Source organism: Pseudonaja textilis, chromosome 1 (assembly GCF_049901715.1).
Source record: "Pseudonaja textilis isolate UNSWEBS1 chromosome 1, rPseTex1.2, whole genome shotgun sequence".
NCBI lineage: Eukaryota > Metazoa > Chordata > Lepidosauria > Squamata > Elapidae > Pseudonaja > Pseudonaja textilis.
Window position 1 is genome coordinate 38983224 of NC_141990.1, and position 22791 is coordinate 39006014.

Here is a 22791-nt window from a genome sequence, read left to right on the forward strand (position 1 = left end):
ATTGTACAAACTGCTTCCTACAATGTGCTTTGTTTGTTTTTATGTTAAGTTATACTTTTTTACTATTTTGTCTGCCAGTCAGATGACAGATTTGTAATGAGTTAATTTGATCGCCCACAGCTGTTTATTGTTTACAATGGGAAAAAAATTAGTATGGGTTCCAAACAACAGTGAAATAGATTTAAATAACTCATTGTCAACTTTTTTGTTATTCCTATCTAGTGCTTGAAGTACTATAGTTATCAAGATAGTTACTGTACATGAATATATAGTTATTGTGCTGGTATTAGCAAGTATCTGTTAATCTTATTTGTAAGCAAATAAAGGCAAACATTTATTGGCAAAACTGTTAGGTACCTATGAAACTTGTCCACTAGCTAGAATAAAAATTATTTTTCTCTTCACAGAAGAATCACTCTTTTTCTACCAGTAAAGATACGAATGTCATTCATATTCCATTTATGACCACAAATGTCACCTGCATAGTGCAAGTAGCTGCTGTCACTAATGGTGGAGTTGGGCCTTTCAGCGACCCTGTAGCAATGTTCATTCCAAGCAATGGTAAGTCAGATCAATACAGTGATATGAGTTAAGTTTGAGAACAAAAGTAATGCAAAATAAAGTTGTTGAAATTCTAGCCACAGTGTAACAATAGAACACTAGCTTTTTATATGAAAAGCTCCAAATTCAGTATGAATTGAAATTCTCAGCATCTATATTGCTACAGTCAGTAGGAAGAATCTTTATAGGAAGATTCCAAGAAAACACATGTTAGAAAAGCCATATAGGTTAGGTCCAGGAAATGAGCAACTGCATTGCAATTGCCCTGAATTTTATGGGGGAAAAGTGTCCTCAGCATGTGGGGGGGGGGGTGCGCGCACGCCACACACATGGACATTTTCAAGTCAGTCTTGATTCCTGGCAACACCTGAACAAATCCCTGTAGTTTTCTTGGCAAGATTTTAGAAGTGGCTTGCCATTGTCATTTTACTAAGGTGGAGAGGGAATAACTGGCCCAAGTTTACTTAGTTAGCTTCATGGATAAGGTTGCACTAGAACTTACAATGTCCTATTTGCTAGCTTAGTGCCACTGTTTCCTTTTGTGGTTGTCTGAATATTTTGGTGATGAAATTTTGGAATTTGGACTCCTCAGGTTAGAAATATTGAGGCTAGGGATTACTGTAATGACAACTGATAATAGCTCCTTAAATTGGAACAGTGTCAAAGAACAAAATTAATAATAACTTGTGAGTAACTATTAGAGTTTCTGTGAATTTTTGGCTATGACTATACCAAATACACACTTCTCCCAAAAAATTAAAATGTTGAATTTCAAGTAGCAGTGAATACCTTGTCACCCATAGATTTGGGTGACAAAGGTTTTGGGGAAACAATCAAATTCCCAACCTCCTCACTGATATTCTCCAAACTTATGAAAGCTTTTTTCTGGGCAAAGCATAAAATTTTCCCTTTAACATTACTACAGAGAAGATGTTCTAAAATTCCATTTGAGACAAATGTTTCTCCATGTGGAACTAGAGCTGTCCAATCCATGTTACTTTATCCTACTATGAGACAATCAGTGAATCTCTGGATCATTGTTTCAGAGATACATCCTTATTGGATTCTTCAATGCCTTCAGCAGTACATTTGAAAAGTTGGGGTACATGTTTTATATTTTATAAAATTTACCAAATTTCAGTTTTATGGAGTGATAGGTCCCAGTTTTTGAATGCTGTGCATTAGTCCATTTAAGACAGTGGCCCCCAACCTTTTTTGTGCCACGGCCTGGTACCGGCATCACAAAATGATCCACGGCCCGGTACCGGCATCAGCTCACATGACAAGGCAAGGCGAGCCGAGTGACCGGCCAGCCAGCTGTCCCCTGCTTCTCCCCGCCACCTTCAACTCCTCCTTTGTACCTTTGTCGATGGGCTTCGCTTCGGGATGGCTTCAGGACAGTCGCTTGGCTCACCTTGCCTTGGGTGCTGAAAGAATCCTCGCACCTTAGTTTCATTCAAAGTCCCCCCTTTCGATGAAATTAAGGCGCAAGGATTCCTTCAGGACCCAAACGCTGCTTTCCAACCGGAAAAACTCACCGGGAAGCACTTTCTCGTCAAACAAGATGGCGGCGCCCAGCAAACCGGCGGCCCGGTAGGAAATGTTCCATGGACCGGGACCGGTCCGCGGCCCAGTGGTTGGGGACCCCTGATTTAAGATACTTTGGTTCAAAACATGTTGCACTAAGATGCACTGTTTTGTCTAGTTAACAATTACAGGAATGTATAGTTTGGGATCTACAGGAATTTTTGAAATATCTGTAATTTACTGTTTTATATTAGTGTCATCGGCAATCTGTCAATACTCATATATTCAACCTTTTCTCAGATTACAAATCATTTATAATTCAGACCATAGCAAAATATTGTGCAGCAGCTATGAAAATCAGACATGAATCCCAGAGTTATAACATGCTTTTCACATCAACTATCACATTTGTCTTCAGTCCTCTCCTTTTCATTGTTTTAGTATACCTTTTATTTCTAACATTTTGGTTATAATAAAGATTCCTTCCTTCCCTCCCTCCCTCCCTTCCATGAATTTTCAAATAATGCTCCCCGCTAACTATAACAAGATGGCAGTCTCCCTTTCTTTGTAACTTGTCTTATTCTTATAGGTTTTATATCTGTTGCACCTTCTACTACACTAGAATCTAGAAATACAGATTTACTTACAATAGTCCTTGGATTTATATGTGGAGCTGTCATCATTGGGCTAATCCTGTACATATCTGTGATTATCAGGAAAAAAATTACAGAGGAGACCAAATTTGGGTAAGTGCCTAAACAAAAAACAAGATAAGTAAACTCAATCCTTGATACATGGTTTCTAAAATGTAATCCAGGCATCAATTTGCAGTTCTTTGATGGGTGATAGGGCACTTGTGGCAAACACTTCCCCAGACAGCTGATATTCATGTCCACTTTCCATGATCAAATGGATCCACTTCATGTAGAGTTTCATGTTCTAACTAAATAATCATGATAATTAAAATCTAATACATTTTGAGAGTAGGATTAGAAGTAGCTGATTCTCAATGTTTGTAATTCCCTATGGCAAAATCTATGGCGTAACTCTATACTAAACAGGATCTTGAATAAAGGACAGTGTGTTAAATTTGGTTTTAAATTCAAGCTTGGCCCGGCTTCTGGTTTGAGCTTCTTCAGTGACAGACCGAAACCTCGTCTCTGCACGGTTTCGATCCATGCTCGCTGCTGGAGCGCCCCAAGCCAGCTGGTTTCGGGGCTAAGCCACCCCATAGAGGTGGTGAAGAGGGGGGAGACTGCCTGTAGGGTTGAGGAGAGCCACATCTTTCCTCCCCAACTGCCCATTACTCCCTTTTCCGAAGGCAGTTGCAGCGGTGGTCAGAAATGGCCACCACAAAGAAGACTGGAAAAGAATGTGCAGGAGGAACATAAGAAGAGAAAGTTTTGGTTGACCGGGTCAAACAGCAAAAGTAACAAATAAGGTACCCTGGAGTTGAAACTATTAAAAAACAATAACATTGTTATTTTTAAGCTGCAAAGGAGAGCGAAAAGGGAAAAGATTTGAACAAGTAATCTTAGATGGGGGAAAAAAGGAAAGCGGGGGGGAAAGAGAATGGAAAGTTTAAGATTGGGAAAAACAACTCCCCCCCAAAATAGAGTGAAAAATAAGTATAAAATCAGAAAGCAACAGAAGAGGGAAATGCAGAAGAGAGAATTAGAACTAGAGAGACAAAGGGGTAAAAAGGGGAGGGAGAAGATGAGAGGGAAGAAAGAAAGGAAAAGAAGTTATAAAGGACAGAAGCAAAATATAGAGAAACAGGGCCTATTTAGAGATAATGAGTGAAAACTTAATGGAAAAAGGGATTCTGCAAAGGTACATAAGATAGTATTGTTATATTAGAAATAGAAATAATTTTAGAAAACATGAAACAATGTATGATTAAAATGTCTGATAAAATAGCTATCGTAATTCAGTGGAGTGCTTGTCAATAAATACATGTAACAAAAGGTATATTTAATGATTTATAAAACATATGTGAAGAATTAATATGGGAAAAATTAATATGGGAAAAATATGGGAAAAATTAATTATGGAGATTATATGTGTTTTTAAGGAAGTATGATATTTAATTGAAAAGAAGTGTTAAAGATGTTAAGATTTTAATGATTATTAATGATAGAACTGAACTGGAATGGAATGAGGGTTTATAATTACATGAATTTACACTCTTTCTTTCTTTTTTAAAGAATATAGTGTGTATTATAAGAATGTACCAAGCAGAATTCGATTGGAAGTTATGTATTATGTATTATATTGAAGGTCATAAACTTAAGGTATATATTGAAATTTAAATAAGAGTTGAATGGATGTAATTAAAAGATATAAAGGTGTCATACTCCAATTAGTAACTACAGGAGAAAATTTGTTTAATGAGAAAAGATAATATGAAATTGAAACAGAACAGACAAAAGTATAAATATAATGATTTGAATTGAGATGAGATAATCAAAATAAAATTGAGAAAATTAAAAGAGGGGAAAAACTATATAGAAAATGTAAAATAGTATAAGATATGCAATAGAATACAAAAAAGTGCATGAAAGTGAGTTTTGTGTCTGTATAAAGAAGTTCAACCTGGGACCATGCTATTTTCAAAAAAGATGTTTACTTGTATTTTGTATGTGTGAAAACCCAAATAAAACTTTATTAAAAAAAAAATTAGGCTTGGCCCAAGACTAATTACTGAGCTGCAGTCCAATATAAATTCTGTTTTGAATATAGTGGAACTTCTGTGTAATCACATTCAGTGCTATGAGTAATTACCTAAGGGTGTTGTGCAGTGGTGGGATTCAATTTTTTTTATTACCGGTTCTGTGGGCATGGCTTGGTGGGCATGGCAGGGAAAGGATACTGTAAAATCCCCATTCCCTCTCCACTCGTGGGGGAAGGCTAATGCAAAATCCTATTCCCTCCCCACCCTACTAACCTGCTTTCCAGCTCTGTTCCCCTGTGCAAGGCAACAAAAGAAGACCCAGATGATCAGCTGGGACTCAGGAAGCAGAGAATAGATGGGGGTGGGGCAAGTCAGAGGTGATATTTGCTGGTTCTCCAAACTACTCAAATTTTCTCTTACCGGTTCTCCAGAACTGGTCAGAACCTGCTGAATTCCACCTCTGGTGTCGTGCTAGTGTATTGATGACACAACTCATGACACAACTCATCAAGATGAATAACTCCAAAGATTGTTCTTTTGAAGCAAAAGTTCTTTGAAAGTTAAGTGCGGTTAAAAAAAATCAAATTTAGCCACAATGTAGGACGGCAATGTTCAAATGTACATTCTAGATTACTACACTAACAACTTCAGATTGTGAGCACTGTTTTACTTTTCATTTACTAAAATCACTAAGATTGGAATAAGAGGAATGCTGCTTTAATGATGCTTGAAAAAATAGTAAGAGAAAATAAAGGATGGGAATTCATATAATCAGCAAGTTTAGAAAACAGAGGTCCTGCTATACAGAATGTTTGTGAATCATGATTCATGGCATTAGAAACAGCTTTGTGCACACTAAATAACATAATCTCTCTTTGTTACTTTCACTGCAAAATACTCCATACAAACTCTTGACCTTTTTATTCAATTTTCTCAAATTTATGTCTCCTTCACTAAATTGGCAAGATGTATATGTTTGGCTAGGCATTGTTTGGTCTAGTAGTTTAGATGTTTGGATTAATGGTTAAAGCACCAGGCCAGAAAGCGGGAGACCATGACTTCATGTCCCACCTTAGCCTTGAAAACCAGATGGGTAACCTTGGTCTGTCACTCTCAGTCCACCTCACCTGATAGGGTTATTGTTGTGGAGAAAATAATAAAATCTGCCTTTGAACCAGGTTAGCGTAATGATTATGCACCAGACTAAAAGCAGGAACTCGGTTCTAGTTCTGCCTTGGACATGAAGCCAGCTGAGTGACTTTGGGCCAGTTATTATCTCTCAACCATAGGAAGAAGGCAATAACAAACAACTTCTGAAACTGTTGCCAAGGTAACTGCAGGCAGTAGTCCAGGCAGTTATCAAGAATCAAGAATGACCTGAAAGCACACACAGACACAGACACACAGACACACAGAGAGAGGATTGCTGTATTGCTATCAAGAATTCCAACTGTATCTTTAAATGTGTTTCCATGCATCAGGAGACAAGGCAATTCCAAAATCACTTGCTGGTTTTTCTGTTTCTCCACCCATCCATTCTTTTTCTTACTATTTCCTTCCCACAAGAGTCTTTAATTAGTGTTCTTAAGACTATTGTTATGCGGGCAAATGAGAAACCTTGGCTGTACATGTGATATTGAAGGTGAAAAATGCCGCTTTTATATCAGGCAATGTGGCAGCACTTACTATAGCAAGAGCTGATTTGCAAAAACAGCAAAGCAGGCCTATAGTCAGAAAGTACATATTTTTTTCAAGATCCTATGGGCCTTAGGCACATGTGGCAAGATATCTAGGTTATTATTGACTATACAGAAGCTTCCCTAACATGTAAGAGTGACATGGATTTCCTAAATAAGCTAAATAAACATTTTTTTGACAGTTTGAGGCCTCAAATAATGTTCCAACAAGAAAGGCTGTTCCCCTGCCTGACGAACTAGTGCTCAGGTTTAATACAACTGCCATTTGGAAGATCCTATGAAAAGTCAATACACAAAAGGCCGTGGGTCCTGATAATATCCCTGGGCAATTACTTGAGTGTTTTGACTAGCTGGCCTCTGCTCTTACAGACATCTTCAATCTTTCACCGCACTAGGCTATGATTCCATCATTTTAAGACTGCAATTTTTGTAGCAGTCTCCGAAAAAAAATTATAATTACATGCCTTAATGATTACCATTCAGTTGCTCTCACTCCTATTATGATGAAGCGTTTTGAAACATTGGTAAAGGATTATATTGTTTTATGCCTTCCTCCTACGTTTGACTCATTACAGTTTGCTTATCAGAATAACTGGTCTATAGATGATGCACTTTCTTGTGTGCATCATCTTAGTTTGGTGCTCCTCCAAGAGAAGAATACTCATGTGCGAATGCTGTTTGTTAATTTTAGTTTGATGTAAAAACAATCATTCCTCAGCATTTGGTGAACAAACTGGGCCTATTAGCTTTTAATACTTCTTTATGTAACTGGATACTTGATTTCCTTATTGATAGGCCCCAGTTTGTGTGAGTTGGAAGAAAAGTTTCCAATTCCATCTCCTTGAGTAGGGGTTCATCACAGGTCTGTGTCTTGAATCTGTTATTGTTCACCTTGATGATCCATGACTACTGTGCCAAATCTGCGACGAATGAAATATGTGAAATATGCAAATGACACAGCAATGGTGGGATTTATCCAGGATGACAGTGAAGATTCTTATAGACAGGAGGTGAAAGCTTCAATGAACTAGTCGTGCAATAAAAATAACCTGGTTTTGAATGTTAATAAAACAAAGGAGACATTGTTGAATTTAGAAAGAGCTGGCATAGTCATACCCCATTTTGTATGAAGGCTGCAGCTGTGGAGGTGGTCAATAGTATTAAGTATCTGGGGGTGCAGATAACTAACAATCTGACTTGGTCTCTTCATACATTATTTTTAGTGAAGCATTCATCGAATGAGAAGAGCACATCTTTCTCCTTCTCTCCTGGCCACTTTTTAGAGAGGCACGATTGAGAATGTTTTAACAAATTGCATCCCTGTTTGGTTTGGTGGCAGCAGTGCCTCAGATAGAAGGTCCCTACTGAGAGTGGTAAGGACAGCTGAGAAGATTATAGGAAGCTCACTTCCTGTTATTCAGGATACTGCTTATAAGCACTATGTGCTTAGAGCTCAAAGCATTGTTTGAGACCTCACACACCCTCTTCATGGTCTGTTTCTGTTGCTCCCATCTGGGAGGAGGCTTCAAAGTATCCATAGCAGGACTATTAGATTCTGTAACAGCTTTTTCCTTATGCCATCTTGTAAACTCGCAGGATTCTTTTTTTTCACCATGTACATGTGTTGTGACTCCGGAGTTGGAATCTGTTCCGTTGGCAGATGTGAGCTCAAGCGAAGAGGACATGGCAGTGAATTATGAGCCGGCACTGCTGAGCGATTTGGATTGTAGTCAGGATGAGGAAATGGATTTAACTAGGAGAGACGAACCTGATTTAATAGAGATGTCAGGACCTTCGACCTCCTCTGATTCTTCTCCTCTGGCTGAGCAACAGCCAGGAATAGCTAACCAGGAACACATGCAAGAGTTTTCCAGCGAGGAGGAGAATTTTGAAAGTTCCTGGTTAGATGTGAGAAACAGACAGTGGATGAGACGTCAATCTCAATTAGGGAGAAGGCATCAAGCCAGTGACTAATTAAGGAGATTAACACGCCCTCATAGAGGATAAAAGGAAACAGCTTGGCTGGCGAGCTTTGCCAGAAGCAAAGTGATTTTTGGGAGTGAACACTCGAAGAGAACTCTTTGAGGCTTTGGGATTTATAGCCACGTCAGGTTTGCCGGACAGAGTTTGGATTTATTGCTGAGGACTGAAGATACTTCATCGGTCCTCTTGTGAGAGTTTGCTTTTTGGTTTGTGATATTTTGGAACTGCTTGTTTCGTTTTGCCCTCCTGCATTTAAAGGGGAGACATAACATTTTTGCTTCTGGCCCAAAACAAACCATCTTTCAACCAAGATGGATTCAACTCAACTGCAGCATTTGGTGGAGCAGCAACAGCAACAAATAAACCAACTGCTACAAAGTAACCAGACCCTCTATAACCAGGTAACTCAGTTGGTGAATCATATTTCAAGTTTGCAAATTCCTGCTGCTCCTACAGCCCCTCCCTTGAGGAAAAGCCCGGTATCCCTGCCGGAGAAATTTTCAGGACAAATGGACATGTTTCCGGCATTTTGGGGGCAGTGTCAGTTATTTATGTCCTTGAGGCCTGAAGACTTTCAAATGACCGGGCTAAGGTAGGATTTATTATTAGCCTTTTGTCTGGGCAGGCTGCCAAATGGGCTACTCCCTTGTTAACTCAAGATAGTCCTTTATTAGATAATTTTCAGGGTTTTCAGCAACAAATGAGGGTTATGTTTGAAAACCCAATTAAAACTCAAACTGTGGCAAGACGGTTATGGGACATTTATCAGGGGAAACGTCCCCTGCAGGAATATATTGCAGAATTTCGTTTACTTTGTATGGATTCCACCTGGAATGAATCAGCCCACATGGATGCGTTTCAGGAGGGCTTGGCAGATAACATCAAAGATGAGTTAGTGCATGCGGAGCGGGCTGCAACTTTGGATGCACTAGTAACACAGTGTTTGCGGATTGAAGCCCGCTTACAACAGCGCGGAAGCAAACGGCCTGTTGTGGAACCATCTTCTCTTCCTCGTTTACAAACCACGCCACCAAAAGTTTCTCAAACTATGGTTAAGACCGAGGAGCCGATGGAGTTGGGTGCACTCCGCCCTCGCTTAACGGTGTGAGAACGTTCTAGAAGGTTTCAGGAAGGCTTGTGCCTGTATTGCGGGGGTTCAGGACATTTTGCTAATTCCTGCAAACGGAGAGGGACCCGCACACCTGTGCCTGAATCCATTCCTGACCCGTCGGGAAACGGGGTAGGCCCGACCTCGGGGAAACCCTAGGTCGGGCACGTTCCACACCCCCACCCCAAATTGCTGAAGTGAATCCAGGGCCTCCTCGGCATTTACTTTTGGACAGTAAAATCTTTTCACAGTCTCTGAAGGAGGGAATCCCTGCGGTTGCGTTGGTGGACTCAGGGGCTACAACCAGTTTTATGGACCGGGCTTTTGCTACGCACTATGAGATCCCATTGTTTGCTATGGAACCACCCATTAAGGTGGAAACCGTGGATGGGCATGAGCTCAAGTCTGGGCCCATTCGTTTCGCCACCCAGCCAGTGTGTATGGTCATTGGGGATCATGAGGAGGCGATAAGTTTTTATATCACCTCGAACCTTCATCTCTCCTTGGTACTCGGTGTGTCCTGGCTATGTTTGCACGATCCGTTGGTGGCCTGGGCGCAGAATGCCATTTCCTTTCCAAGTCTCCAATGTGTGGATCATCTGAGACATATCTGCACTGGCCAGGATATCACCGCCGCTCCTGCTGTTTCCATACCTCCGGAGCTATCGGACTTCTCCGACGTTTTCAGCGAGAAGGAGGCAGATCAGTTACCACCGCATCGTGCTTATGATTGTCCTGTAGACCTGATACCAGATGCTCCACTGCCCAAGGGTTGGTTATACTCCATGTCGGAGCCTGAGTTGGCTGCACTTCGAGAGTTTCTAGATAAAAACTTGGCTCGGGGGTTTATTCGACCATCGTCGTCTCCTCTTTCGGCTCCCATTCTTTTTGTTAAAAAGAAGTCGGAAGAACTTCGCTTATGCTGTGATTACCGTCGGTTAAACTCCATCACAGTGATGAATAGTTATCCTTTGCCACTCATTCCGGAATTGATGGAGCGATTGCAGGAGGCTACTATCTTCACTAAACTCGATCTGCGTGGGGCCTACAACCTGGTTCGGATGCGCAAGGGGGACGAGTGGAAGACAGCGTTGGCACTTGTTATGGTCATTTCGAGTACACCGTCATGCCATTTTGTCTGACCAGTGAATTATGAGCCGGCACTGCTGAGCGATTTGGATTGTAGTCAGGATGAGGAAATGGATTTAACTAGGAGAGACGAACCTGATTTAATAGAGATGTCAGGACCTTCGACCTCCTCTGATTCTTCTCCTCTGGCTGAGCAACAGCCAGGAATAGCTAACCAGGAACACATGCAAGAGTTTTCCAGCGAGAAGGAGAATTTTGAAAGTTCCTGGTTAGATGTGAGAAACAGACGGTGGATGAGACGTCAATCTCAATTAGGAGAAGGCATCAAGCCAGTGACTAATTAAGGAGATTAACACGCCCTCATAGAGGATAAAAGGAAACAGCTTGGCTGGCGAGCTTTGCCAGAAGCAAAGTGATTTTTGGGAGTGAACACTCGAAGAGAACTCTTTGAGGCTTTGGGATTTATAGCCACGTCAGGTTTGCCGGACAGAGTTTGGATTTATTGCTGAGGACTGAAGATACTTCATCGGTCCTCTTGTGAGAGTTTGCTTTTTGGTTTGTGATATTTTGGAACTGCTTGTTTCGTTTTGCCCTCCTGCATTTAAAGGGGAGACATAACATTTTTGCTTCTGGCCCAAAACAAACCATCTTTCAACCAAGATGGATTCAACTCAACTGCAGCATTTGGTGGAGCAGCAACAGCAACAAATAAACCAACTGCTACAAAGTAACCAGACCCTCTATAACCAGGTAACTCAGTTGGTGAATCATATTTCAAGTTTGCAAATTCCTGCTGCTCCTACAGCCCCTCCCTTGAGGAAAAGCCCGGTATCCCTGCCGGAGAAATTTTCAGGACAAATGGACATGTTTCCGGCATTTTGGGGGCAGTGTCAGTTATTTATGTCCTTGAGGCCTGAAGACTTTCAAATGACCGGGCTAAGGTAGGATTTATTATTAGCCTTTTGTCTGGGCAGGCTGCCAAATGGGCTACTCTCTTGTTAACTCAAGATAGTCCTTTATTAGATAATTTTCAGGGTTTTCAGCAACAAATGAGGGTTATGTTTGAAAACCCAATTAAAACTCAAACTGTGGCAAGACGGTTACGGGACATTTATCAGGGGAAACGTCCCCTGCAGGAATATATTGCAGAATTTCGTTTACTTTGTATGGATTCCACCTGGAACGAATCAGCCCACATGGATGCGTTTCAGGAGGGCTTGGCAGATAACATCAAAGATGAGTTAGTGCATGCGGAGCGGGCTGCAACTTTGGATGCACTAGTAACACAGTGTTTGCGGATTGAAGCCCGCTTACAACAGCGCGGAAGCAAACGGCCTGTTGTGGAACCATCTTCTCTTCCTCGTTTACAAACCACGCCACCAAAAGTTTCTCAAACTACGGTTAAGACCGAGGAGCCGATGGAGTTGGGTGCACTCCGCCCTCGCTTAACGGTGTGAGAACGTTCTAGAAGGTTTCAGGAAGGCTTGTGCCTGTATTGCGGGGGTTCAGGACATTTTGCTAATTCCTGCAAACGGAGAGGGACCCGCACACCTGTGCCTGAATCCATTCCTGACCCGTCGGGAAACGGGGTAGGCCCGACCTCGGGGAAACCCTAGGTCGGGCACGTTCCACACCCCCACCCCAAATTGCTGAAGTGAATCCAGGGCCTCCTCGGCATTTACTTTTGGACAGTAAAATCTTTTCACAGTCTCTGAAGGAGGGAATCCCTGCAGTTGCGTTGGTGGACTCAGGGGCTACAACCAGTTTTATGGACCGGGCTTTTGCTACGCACTATGAGATCCCATTGTTTGCTATGGAACCACCCATTAAGGTGGAAACCGTGGATGGGCATGAGCTCAAGTCTGGGCCCATTCGTTTCGCCACCCAGCCAGTGTGTATGGTCATTGGGGATCATGAGGAGGCGATAAGTTTTTATATCACCTCGAACCTTCATCTCTCCTTGGTACTCGGTGTGTCCTGGCTATGTTTGCACGATCCGTTGGTGGCCTGGGCGCAGAATGCCATTTCCTTTCCAAGTCTCCAATGTGTGGATCATCTGAGACATATCTGCACTGGCCAGGATATCACCGCCGCTCCTGCTGTTTCCATACCTGCGGAGCTATCGGACTTCTCCGACGTTTTCAGCGAGAAGGAGGCAGATCAGTTACCACCGCATCGTGCTTATGATTGTCCTGTAGACCTGATACCAGATGCTCCACTGCCCAAGGGTTGGTTATACTCCATGTCGGAGCCTGAGTTGGCTGCACTTCGAGAGTTTCTAGATAAAAACTTGGCTCGGGGGTTTATTCGACCATCGTCGTCTCCTCTTTCGGCTCCCATTCTTTTTGTTAAAAAGAAGTCGGAAGAACTTCGCTTATGCTGTGATTACCGTCGGTTAAACTCCATCACAGTGATGAATAGTTATCCTTTGCCACTCATTCCGGAATTGATGGAGCGGTTGCAGGAGGCTACTATCTTCACTAAACTCGATCTGCGTGGGGCCTACAACCTGGTTCGGATGCGCAAGGGGGACGAGTGGAAGACAGCGTTTGGCACTTGTTATGGTCATTTCGAGTACACCGTCATGCCATTTTGTCTGACCAGTGAATTATGAGCCGGCACTGCTGAGCGATTTGGATTGTAGTCAGGATGAGGAAATGGATTTAACTAGGAGAGACGAACCTGATTTAATAGAGATGTCAGGACCTTCGACCTCCTCTGATTCTTCTCCTCTGGCTGAGCAACAGCCAGGAATAGCTAACCAGGAACACATGCAAGAGTTTTCCAGCGAGGAGGAGAATTTTGAAAGTTCCTGGTTAGATGTGAGAAACAGACGGTGGATGAGACGTCAATCTCAATTAGGGAGAAGGCATCAAGCCAGTGACTAATTAAGGAGATTAACACGCCCTCATAGAGGATAAAAGGAAACAGCTTGGCTGGCGAGCTTTGCCAGAAGCAAAGTGATTTTTGGGAGTGAACACTCGAAGAGAACTCTTTGAGGCTTTGGGATTTATAGCCACGTCAGGTTTGCCGGACAGAGTTTGGATTTATTGCTGAGGACTGAAGATACTTCATCGGTCCTCTTGTGAGAGTTTGCTTTTTGGTTTGTGATATTTTGGAACTGCTTGTTTCGTTTTGCCCTCCTGCATTTAAAAGGGAGACATAACATACATGTATACCTTCTAATCAGGCTGTGATGTTCCTCTGTGTTATACTGTATATGTGTTTATAGCAATAGCAATAGCATTTATACTTATATATCGCTTCATAGTGTTTTACAGCACTCTCTAAGCAGTTTAGTCAGCGTATTGCGCCCATCAATCTGGATCCTGAAATATATGTATAATAATTATCTTTTGAGATAATGATTGCAATGAAATTTCATTTTAATGTGTGCTTATTATTGTAAATTTAAAGTGACAGTAAAAATTCTATTCCTATTTCCATTCCATGCCATTTCATTTTATTCTATTCCTTACTTCAGAAAGCAAGGATTAAGCAATAGGATAGAGGAGAAATAAATAAGAGAACTTTCTATTATCATATTTCATGCTATTGTAGCCAGATTTTGCAATCTAACAGCCTTGGATTTTATGGGCTTTTCTGTTCACTATTGCATGGAACAGAACCAAAAGGAGTTCTTGAGCTTCTTGACATTGTTTCCTTTTCCAGCTTGACATATGGAAAGTTCTGGGAAACTTCCTTACATAGCTGCTAAAATTCTAAGACAGTTACATATTTTTAGCATGTTAAGATTTCTAGGATTTTTTGGGTTTGGGAATATTCTTTCTAACTGAATTTGTGAAAGAAATTCTGTAAATCCGGCTTAGATACAGATTGAAGCACCTAAACCAGATTTGCATATCGTGCTAAGATATTTTTTTAAATCATGGTTTGTTGAATGAGTTGCTGAATTCACAGATTGTTAAATTATGAACTAATTTGCCCGCATTTAATTCAGGCAACCAAAGAGTTTTATGCTACCTTAGTAATTTATTTTTGTATTATCTTTATTGGACCCGGTTCTTCTATTTCAAGTACATTTGTATTTTCAGAGCAAATGTACACATAGATGTAAGGAAATATTAGCACTGAAATCAGAATGCATCACATCAAATATAGAAGGTGTATCGTAACTTAGAAGTATGTAAAATAATTACAGATAGCACTAAAAAACAAATCCTGGTATTGACAAATTGTAATGTGATGAATCAGCTTAAAAATATGACTGGTTATATCCTGTTTTTAGCACATAAATTTTTGATCTCTAATCTTTTCCAAAATGGGAGGGAACCACTTTCAGTTACACTTTGTGAAGATCATTTTATATATCCAACAAAGACCTATTGTAATCTCAGTTCATAAACCTTGTGATCAGTTCTTGCCTTTCCTTTTTAAACTTTTGAAAAATAGCTAGCTGTTCTAAATGTACCAAGAATATTTTTTCATAGCATGCCTCTGGAAATTCAGCTCTGCTGAAAACCTACTGCAAAACCATTTTTTTTACAGCAAAATTTCTCAATCTAAGGCACTTTAAGATGTACAATTCCCAGAACAAATTCCCTTTGTTAGAAAATGGTACATTATCATATTTTAAATCCTACTGTGTGTTACCTTATTTAAGTATAAATGTAGCTCTTTTTCAGAGCATGATTCTCTAATAAGAAAGATGATGCCTAGAATCTCATATCAAAAGTTGTGAACAAACTTTTATTCACCTCATCCCACAGTATTTTGCCACCCTAATTGTTCCCTGAAGAAGATTTGAGGGCAATGACAATAAATGTAGGCAGAGGAAATGGCTCTTTCTCCCTCTGCCCAGTTGCTGGAACCATCCTGTTGACAGAAGGAACTAACCTATTAAAACACCATCTATAATTAGATGTACATCTCCTTTTCATTTAATAGATTCAAATTGTGAAATGAGGGTGTTTTTAAATTCCTTTTGCTGGACTAAGCTTTCTTTTTAGAATGTCACAAAAAGTTCCTTTTGAGTGCACTGGATAAGCTGACTCAACAAATGGTGATCTCAGCTTATTTGGGCATTTCCTTCCTGGGACTAGGAGCAGTTGGAGAGGAGGGAATTTGTTTAATTGGACAGTGGACACAAGAGGAAGGAAAGAAGGAAAGTACTGTTTTTGTGAGGGGTAATTCTGAAACGACTTCTCCACTGACACTTTTTAAAATAGAATCTCAATTGCATTAACTGTCTTGGCCTCTTTATTTTTTAGAAGCTCTGATTTCTTGTTAAAATGTTGCAACTGTAAGTCATGAGAGGGAAATTAAGTATGAAAATGAAAGTTTTAGGTAGCACACTGCTATTTATGGACAACATTTTGAAAATGAATATTTAAAGTAGTTTTCCAGTTCACTAAAATAGTTGAATGACTCAGCCTTTCTTTTATATGGAAGATAAGTGTAATTATTGAATGTTTACAGAGATAAATGAATGGAAACAAGTATATCATATAACTCAGTCAGAGGAAAAAATGAAACATAACTGGAATTTCCTTTCCTTTTTCATTGTTTTGATTCAACCTGAGCCAAACACCTGCCTGTAGTAATCCCAAAGGAAGACAATAATTGCTCATAATGCAGCTGCAATCCCTATATCCCCAAATTCCTAAAGATTCACAGGAATAAATGGATTATGGAGGCATTATCATATTGTATTTCTTTCCCCACCAGGTATGCTTTTAGCAGACAAGAGACAGAACTGGCTGTAAATTACAGAGTCAAGAAATCTTATGGCCGCAGAACTGTGGAACTGACATGTAAGTTTTAGATTGGTGTTACAATCCTTTATGTCAAGGGAGGAAGGGAGACCATTCATAAAACAGAGCATGGAAGATGAGAGGAGAATTATGGATAAATACATATTCACACACACACACACACACACACACACACACACACACACACACATTAAAAGAAAATAAGCTCAGAGATAAACTGTGAAATCCTTGGAGCTTTTTGGGTTTGGTTGTTTGCTCACCCATCAATAGACATATGAAGATAAACCACATTTACTGACCATTCAAAAGAGGCAATTAAAAGAGCTAAGAAGGAAACCAAAAGACATATCCTTTCTATCAGCCTACACCCAGATTAACACTAGACAAACAATCAAACAGAAAACAATACCTTAATCAAGAAACTATCAAGGAGAAAACCACATCCCTACCAACTTTAGCAGAGCAAGCTACTATATATAAACAGGGAGCAAACCCCACACTCACTAGCATTGATAATGTTACCTAGTATGTGTAACTCTACCACTTGTGTAACTCAGCCACTTGCAGTACACTATATAAACCCTGTTTGTATTTCATACTAAACTATAGTGAGTCATTAAATAAACCACAATTAGATGTATTTATAGGACCATAATTCTATCTCCTATCTGACTATGAATGCTTGCAGCTAGCAAGATATTCCAGTATTCAGGAATGTTTTACTTAAGGAAACATTTTAGCCTGTAATTCTAGAATTGGCAGTTTTCAACTCCTATGGTACGACGTGAGAAACAATTAAGTTTCTTCCCTGAAGCATCCTGAAGACTATTGTACTCTGTACACAGAGACAGAACTTCAATCTATTTGCTCACCAGATATTCGAAGTTAACATCTGTAAATTTTGAGCAGTACTATCTTGGCAGAGATATTCTGGGAATTAAAGTCACGTACTTGAAGGATGGCCAGATTGGAGAAGGCTGCTTTTAAGCTCTCCCTTGATATAGGAGAGGATAATTGGTACCTCATAGTGAGACCGAATAATATACAGAAGTTACTGAGTGTTATCTATTTCTTAAATATGGGGAAATTCAGAACATTCATTCTGTCCCTCCTGGATCCAGCATTGATAGTGTCTTCCTGCATCAAGTATGCAATCAGGAAACCCACATATTAAAGATATGTACCTCATATCTCATTTGTACATTACTTTTCCAGTGGGTAGCCTAGGAGTAAGTGAAGAACTTCAAGAAAAACTCCAGGATGTTATGATTGTCCGGAACAACTTAGCCCTAGGAAAAATCTTGGGAGAAGGTGAGTACCATCTATCTATGCAGTTGTCATAACTGTCAAGCAAGATTTCTTTCCTCATCTTGCATAAGCTGTGTCAAGCAAACTCAAATTCACATGGTAAAAACATTTCATTTGCAAGCCAATTCCCTTAGAGAATTACCAATCAAACATGTTCCAAAAAGCAGCTTGTATTAAACAAATAGGCAGGACCTTTGTAAATTAAAATATATTTTTTTATTGTATCACTTAGTTTGTTACTTTATTATAGTCATGATCCAGAGCAACTTATATATAAAATAAAAAATAATAAAACAGATACTTCAAAATTGAAATATTACTAAAAATAGCAAAATACAGAAAAATTTCTTAACTTCAAACAATATTTATACTTTCCCCAAAACAAATTTATGTTCCACTGTAGCCAACATTCAGAATCTGGCTCGACTTTCTGAGATCTTCACTACATGATCAGCTGATGGGTATTTTCAGTCCCATCCAAATATCTCTATAAACGAAACAGTACAGCATGACCTACAGTTTCAATTTCCTTATTGCCATATGGTAGAGATGCTGTTCTTTAGAAATGTTGCAAAACCTCTCTGCCTAATAAGCAATGGGAGGGGAAATAGAGCAGGCCAATGTAACGTGGTATCTTAGAAGACAATATTAAAAAAATAATGGGCAAATGCAGTGCTTTTTTCTAGTCTCACTGGGAGAAAGTAAAATGGGCACAGGTTGAAATTATGTTGGAGGTCAGTATCTCTAGTATGTTGAAATGGTCTAATCAAAATCCATTAAAACTATGCATTAGGTCAAAACCCACAATTTTCTAGGCTGGCACTAAGTGATTTCCACCAAGAAAAATGAATTTTATATTTAAGGGATCAAAACAACCCAAGTAATTGAGAATTTAAGGTAATAGCTAATACAGTACATACTTTTTGCACAGTTTCAATTGATACTATTTCAATCTTGGATCAAAGGATGAGTTTGGAACTCATTGTGGAACCAAAAAGATATTCTTTAAAAAAAACTATTTCAAGGGTTTCTAATGCCTACATATAAAATAGCTATAAGGTGGCTTCAAACACTTTTAGCCCCCTTTATTATATAATTACTTCCTTTTGTACAGACAAACTTTAAGAGGCCAACTAGACTTCTTTTCACTGTCTCTTTTAAAGATTAAATCTGAGACTTCTAAGTGCCTCTAGCATGGAAAAGGTTTCTTTGAAACTATCATAATTTCCAGTTTGATAATGAAAAAATGAGGTTATTTTCCATGCTAGAGGAGGCAGCTGATCTTAATGCTATCTTCTATAAATAATGTTAAGATAATCGCTGCACCATCTTCATAAAAAAGTTAACCAATTGCTCTTTACTTTATATGAAAGTAATGTCAAATGAGGATTACCGGTATATATAACTTTTAAAATGTTGTAAACATGTTCCTTTAAGATTATAGTTCAAGATTTCTTTCAAGTATAGAACTTTGTTAACTCTCACATGACTCTTTGTAACTTATATTGTACAAAGTATTGTACAGTATTAATATGTTCATTTCTAGGTAATAAATATTTAAATATCATTAACCCAGTCACTCTGATAGTTAGAAATTTGTCTTCAGTTAGAACGCCCAACTTCTATCAGACTCATCCTTCTATCCATACCCCTTTCCAAATCCTTTTTACATAAGTTCTGCTGATCTGCAATATCTAGTAATATTGTCAATAATATAAGTTAAGATATCTGTCACACTGGATTGACCCTTTAACAGTTTCCAATGCATGCCCAAAATTGCAGTTTAATTGCACTTTGTCAGTCCACTAAAGTCTCAAAATATCATAATTGTAGCCCTTTGCACTGGCCTACTCTGTGAACCTCCTTTTTTGTCTTCTGTTCTGTTTCAACCACCTTTTTGTACAAATGCTGTCCCTGACACATTTTAATTTTATCCCTAATTGGGCTCTGAAGCAAGAAGTAAATTCAAAGGGAGTGGAGAGGCAGAAGGAAGAGTGAGTTTGTAGAAGATCATTAATGGCCATGGTAGAGATTAAGATCATTTATGTCCTTTTTACCAACGTTCCAAAGCATGTTTTACCTTTGTTTTTCCTGTGAATGTATGTAATTTCAGCAAACTCGGGATTAGATAGCTCGAAAACATGAGGGATATATTCTTCATGAAGCAGCTGAGCCTATCCCCATTAGTTCTTTGTTGATCTGAAGAATCTTCTAAGTCTTGCTAGCTAAATTTTGAAATGGGATTTTATGTATAGAGACAAATATGGTATTATTTCTCCATTTAGGGGAATTTGGATCAGTCATGGAAGGGAGTCTCAGTGATCCTGATGGAACCACCCAAAAAGTTGCTGTGAAAACAATGAAATGTAAGTATTATCTGGTCTCTACAGATCTAAAGTTATTTGTGTTTAAGAAATATTCAGGAGCATTTAACAACATAGAAAATTGAACAATGTTGTAGAACTCCTCCAAAATGAGAAAATCCTTTCCAATTAAGAATCCAGAAAATCTAAGAAGAGACAGAAGGTTGTCTATTACTCAGATATCTATTGTTAAAAGGTATATGCTATTTTTCATTTTTTCAAGTACAGTATATCAGAATAATTGAAAAAATAATCACATATCTGCTAGCAATGCATCTTGCATTCAATTCTGTAATCTCTTAGTTTCTAAAATAGAAGTTTATGTTTGAGAATACAGGTCATCACAACTCAATCGTGAAAGTTGTGGTGTTTACCCATAATTTCAGTAAAACTATAAAATTGCCTTGAAACATTCAAAGAGCCTGCTTCTAGATATGCAATTGAAGCAACAAATTTCATTTAGTTATGCTGCATTCCTTTGTTCTGACCTTTGACTAAAATCATGGGGAACAATGCCAGTCTTAATTTTCACCACAATAACCTACTCATACACCTGATCACAAGGGATAATGTTCTGTTAACAAATGCTGAGGACAAGCTAAAATTTCCTTTGCATATGCAAAAAAAAATTGTGCTGTATTTAAAATACTAACTTCTTATTAAAACTTTTTATTTATTCTATTATATTTTAGTGGACAGCTTTTCCCAACGAGAGATTGAAGAGTTCCTCAGAGAAGCAGCTTGTATGAAAGATTTTGATCACCCAAATGTCATCAAACTTCTTGGTGAGTCAACTAGAAAACAGTACTTCTTGGGTAAAAATATTTTATTCACAGCCCAATAGAAATCCAAGACAACTGTATAGTCAATAGGATGGAAGAGGAGATCAAATTAATATCCATAAATACCAATGGACTAAATTCCCCAATAAAAAGGAAACAAACTTTTACAAATCTCCAGAAACAAAAGGCAGACAGAATATGCCTTCAAGAAATCATATTAAAAAACAAAAACTATCTAGAACAAGCAAAATTAGGGAAATTATTTGTTTCATTGGCAGACCAAAAAAAAGGGATCACAGAATACATTAAAGAAAAAATAAATGCAAAATAAATCTATGCTGACGACAGTGGAAGAATATTAATGATAGAAATCAAAATCCAACAAAAATTTTTTACTAGTAACATTCTATGCCCCGAATGAAAATCAAAAAGAATTTTATCATAAAGTTTATGAAAAAATAATAGAATCAGGACAGGAAAACATTTGTTTGGTAGGGGACTTTAACGCAGTGGTGAATCTTGATGGGGATTATAAAAGTAACAAAGAAAAAAGAAAAAGAAAAGGAGGAAAATATTACCAGAAACTTTTTTTTATATGGCCCATGAGTTAAACTTAAGCGATAGTTGGAGGGAGTTAAATGGGAAAGAAAGGGGATGTACATTCTATTCAAATCCACATCAATCACTGTCCAGGATAGATATGATTTGGATGAATAAAGAATTGGAAAATGAGGTAAAAATATAGAAATAATGGTCAATCATAAGCTTCTTAACAGACAGGAAGCAGCAGGTGAAACTAGGCAGAATCATATCTGATACCTGTACAATTAGCACAGGGTCCCCCCAAGGCTGTATGCTCTCTCCACTTCTCTTCTCCCTATACCAATGACTGCATCTCAAATGATCCATCTGTTAAAATAATGAAGTTTGCAGATGATGCAACAGTGATTGGTCTCATTCAAGGCAATGAATCCATAAGCAGACAGGAAGTTGTACAACTTGCCTCGTGGTGCAACTGGAACAATCTGGAACTTAACACACTTAAAACCATAGAAATAGTGGTAGACTTTAGAAGAAATCCTCACATACTACCACCTTTTAACAATACTAGACAACACAGTTGCAACAGTAGAGACCTTCAATTTTTAGGTTCTATTATATCACATGACCTAAAATGGACACCTAACATCAAAAACATCATCAAAAAAGCAAAACAAAGAAAATTACAGCTATCTTTAGTAGGGAAAATCTCAGCAATAAAAGTGAACCTGCTACCAAGGTGGTTATACCTATTCCAGATGGTCCCTATAAAATTAAATATTTTTTGTGGGGGGATTGAATAAGGTGGTGACTAAATTTATATAGGAGGGGGAAAACATGCATAAGGTTAAAACTAATGCAAGAGAATAGACATAGAGGTGGCTTTGGACTTCCGGACTGGGAATTATACCAACATGCAGCAGCACTAATTTGGATCAAAGAATGGATTGTCTTAAGCAATAAGAGACTATTAACTCTTGAAGGACATGATCTACAAATTGGCTGGCATGCTGTTATGTGGGAGAAGAGAAATAAGACATGTTCACACTTCCTAAATCATTGAATTAGAGAGGCAATATTAGAAATTTGGAGCAAAATTAGGAAAAAAACATTATATCAAAATACCAGGCTGGCTTTCCACTATGGAAGCCATGATTTACTCAAATACTTTGGACATAAATAAAATGATTCGATATAGCCAATTATTGGATGACTGAGGAACCCTGAAGACAAACCAAAAATTGAAAGAGGAAGGGATAATAATAGATTGGTGGCCATATCTACAGCTGCAAACAAAATCCAAAAAAGACTTAGAAGAATTTGGTATAGATAGAACACCACAACAAATAGATGAAATAGTATTAGGACCAGAGGAAAAATTTATAACTGAAATGTATAATTATCTTTTAAAATTTGACAGAGAA

The 22791-nt window shown here is 38.7% G+C and overlaps 1 protein-coding gene across 3 annotated transcripts in view; it reads left to right on the forward strand.

The window, feature by feature from the left end:
- Positions 1–22791, forward strand: part of MERTK (MER proto-oncogene, tyrosine kinase) — a 79097-nt gene that overhangs the window by 35141 nt on the left and 21165 nt on the right. For 2 of the 3 annotated variants that reach the window (XM_026695924.2, XM_087931606.1), the window contains 6 exons: positions 408–561; positions 2678–2834; positions 16328–16413; positions 17590–17685; positions 19968–20048; positions 20738–20830. In XM_026695924.2, the coding sequence (XP_026551709.1) occupies positions 408–561; positions 2678–2834; positions 16328–16413; positions 17590–17685; positions 19968–20048; positions 20738–20830 (667 nt within the window). The remainder of the gene's footprint in view (positions 1–407; positions 562–2677; positions 2835–16327; positions 16414–17589; positions 17686–19967; positions 20049–20737; positions 20831–22791) is intronic. The other variant, XM_026695925.2, reaches the window with a different exon arrangement.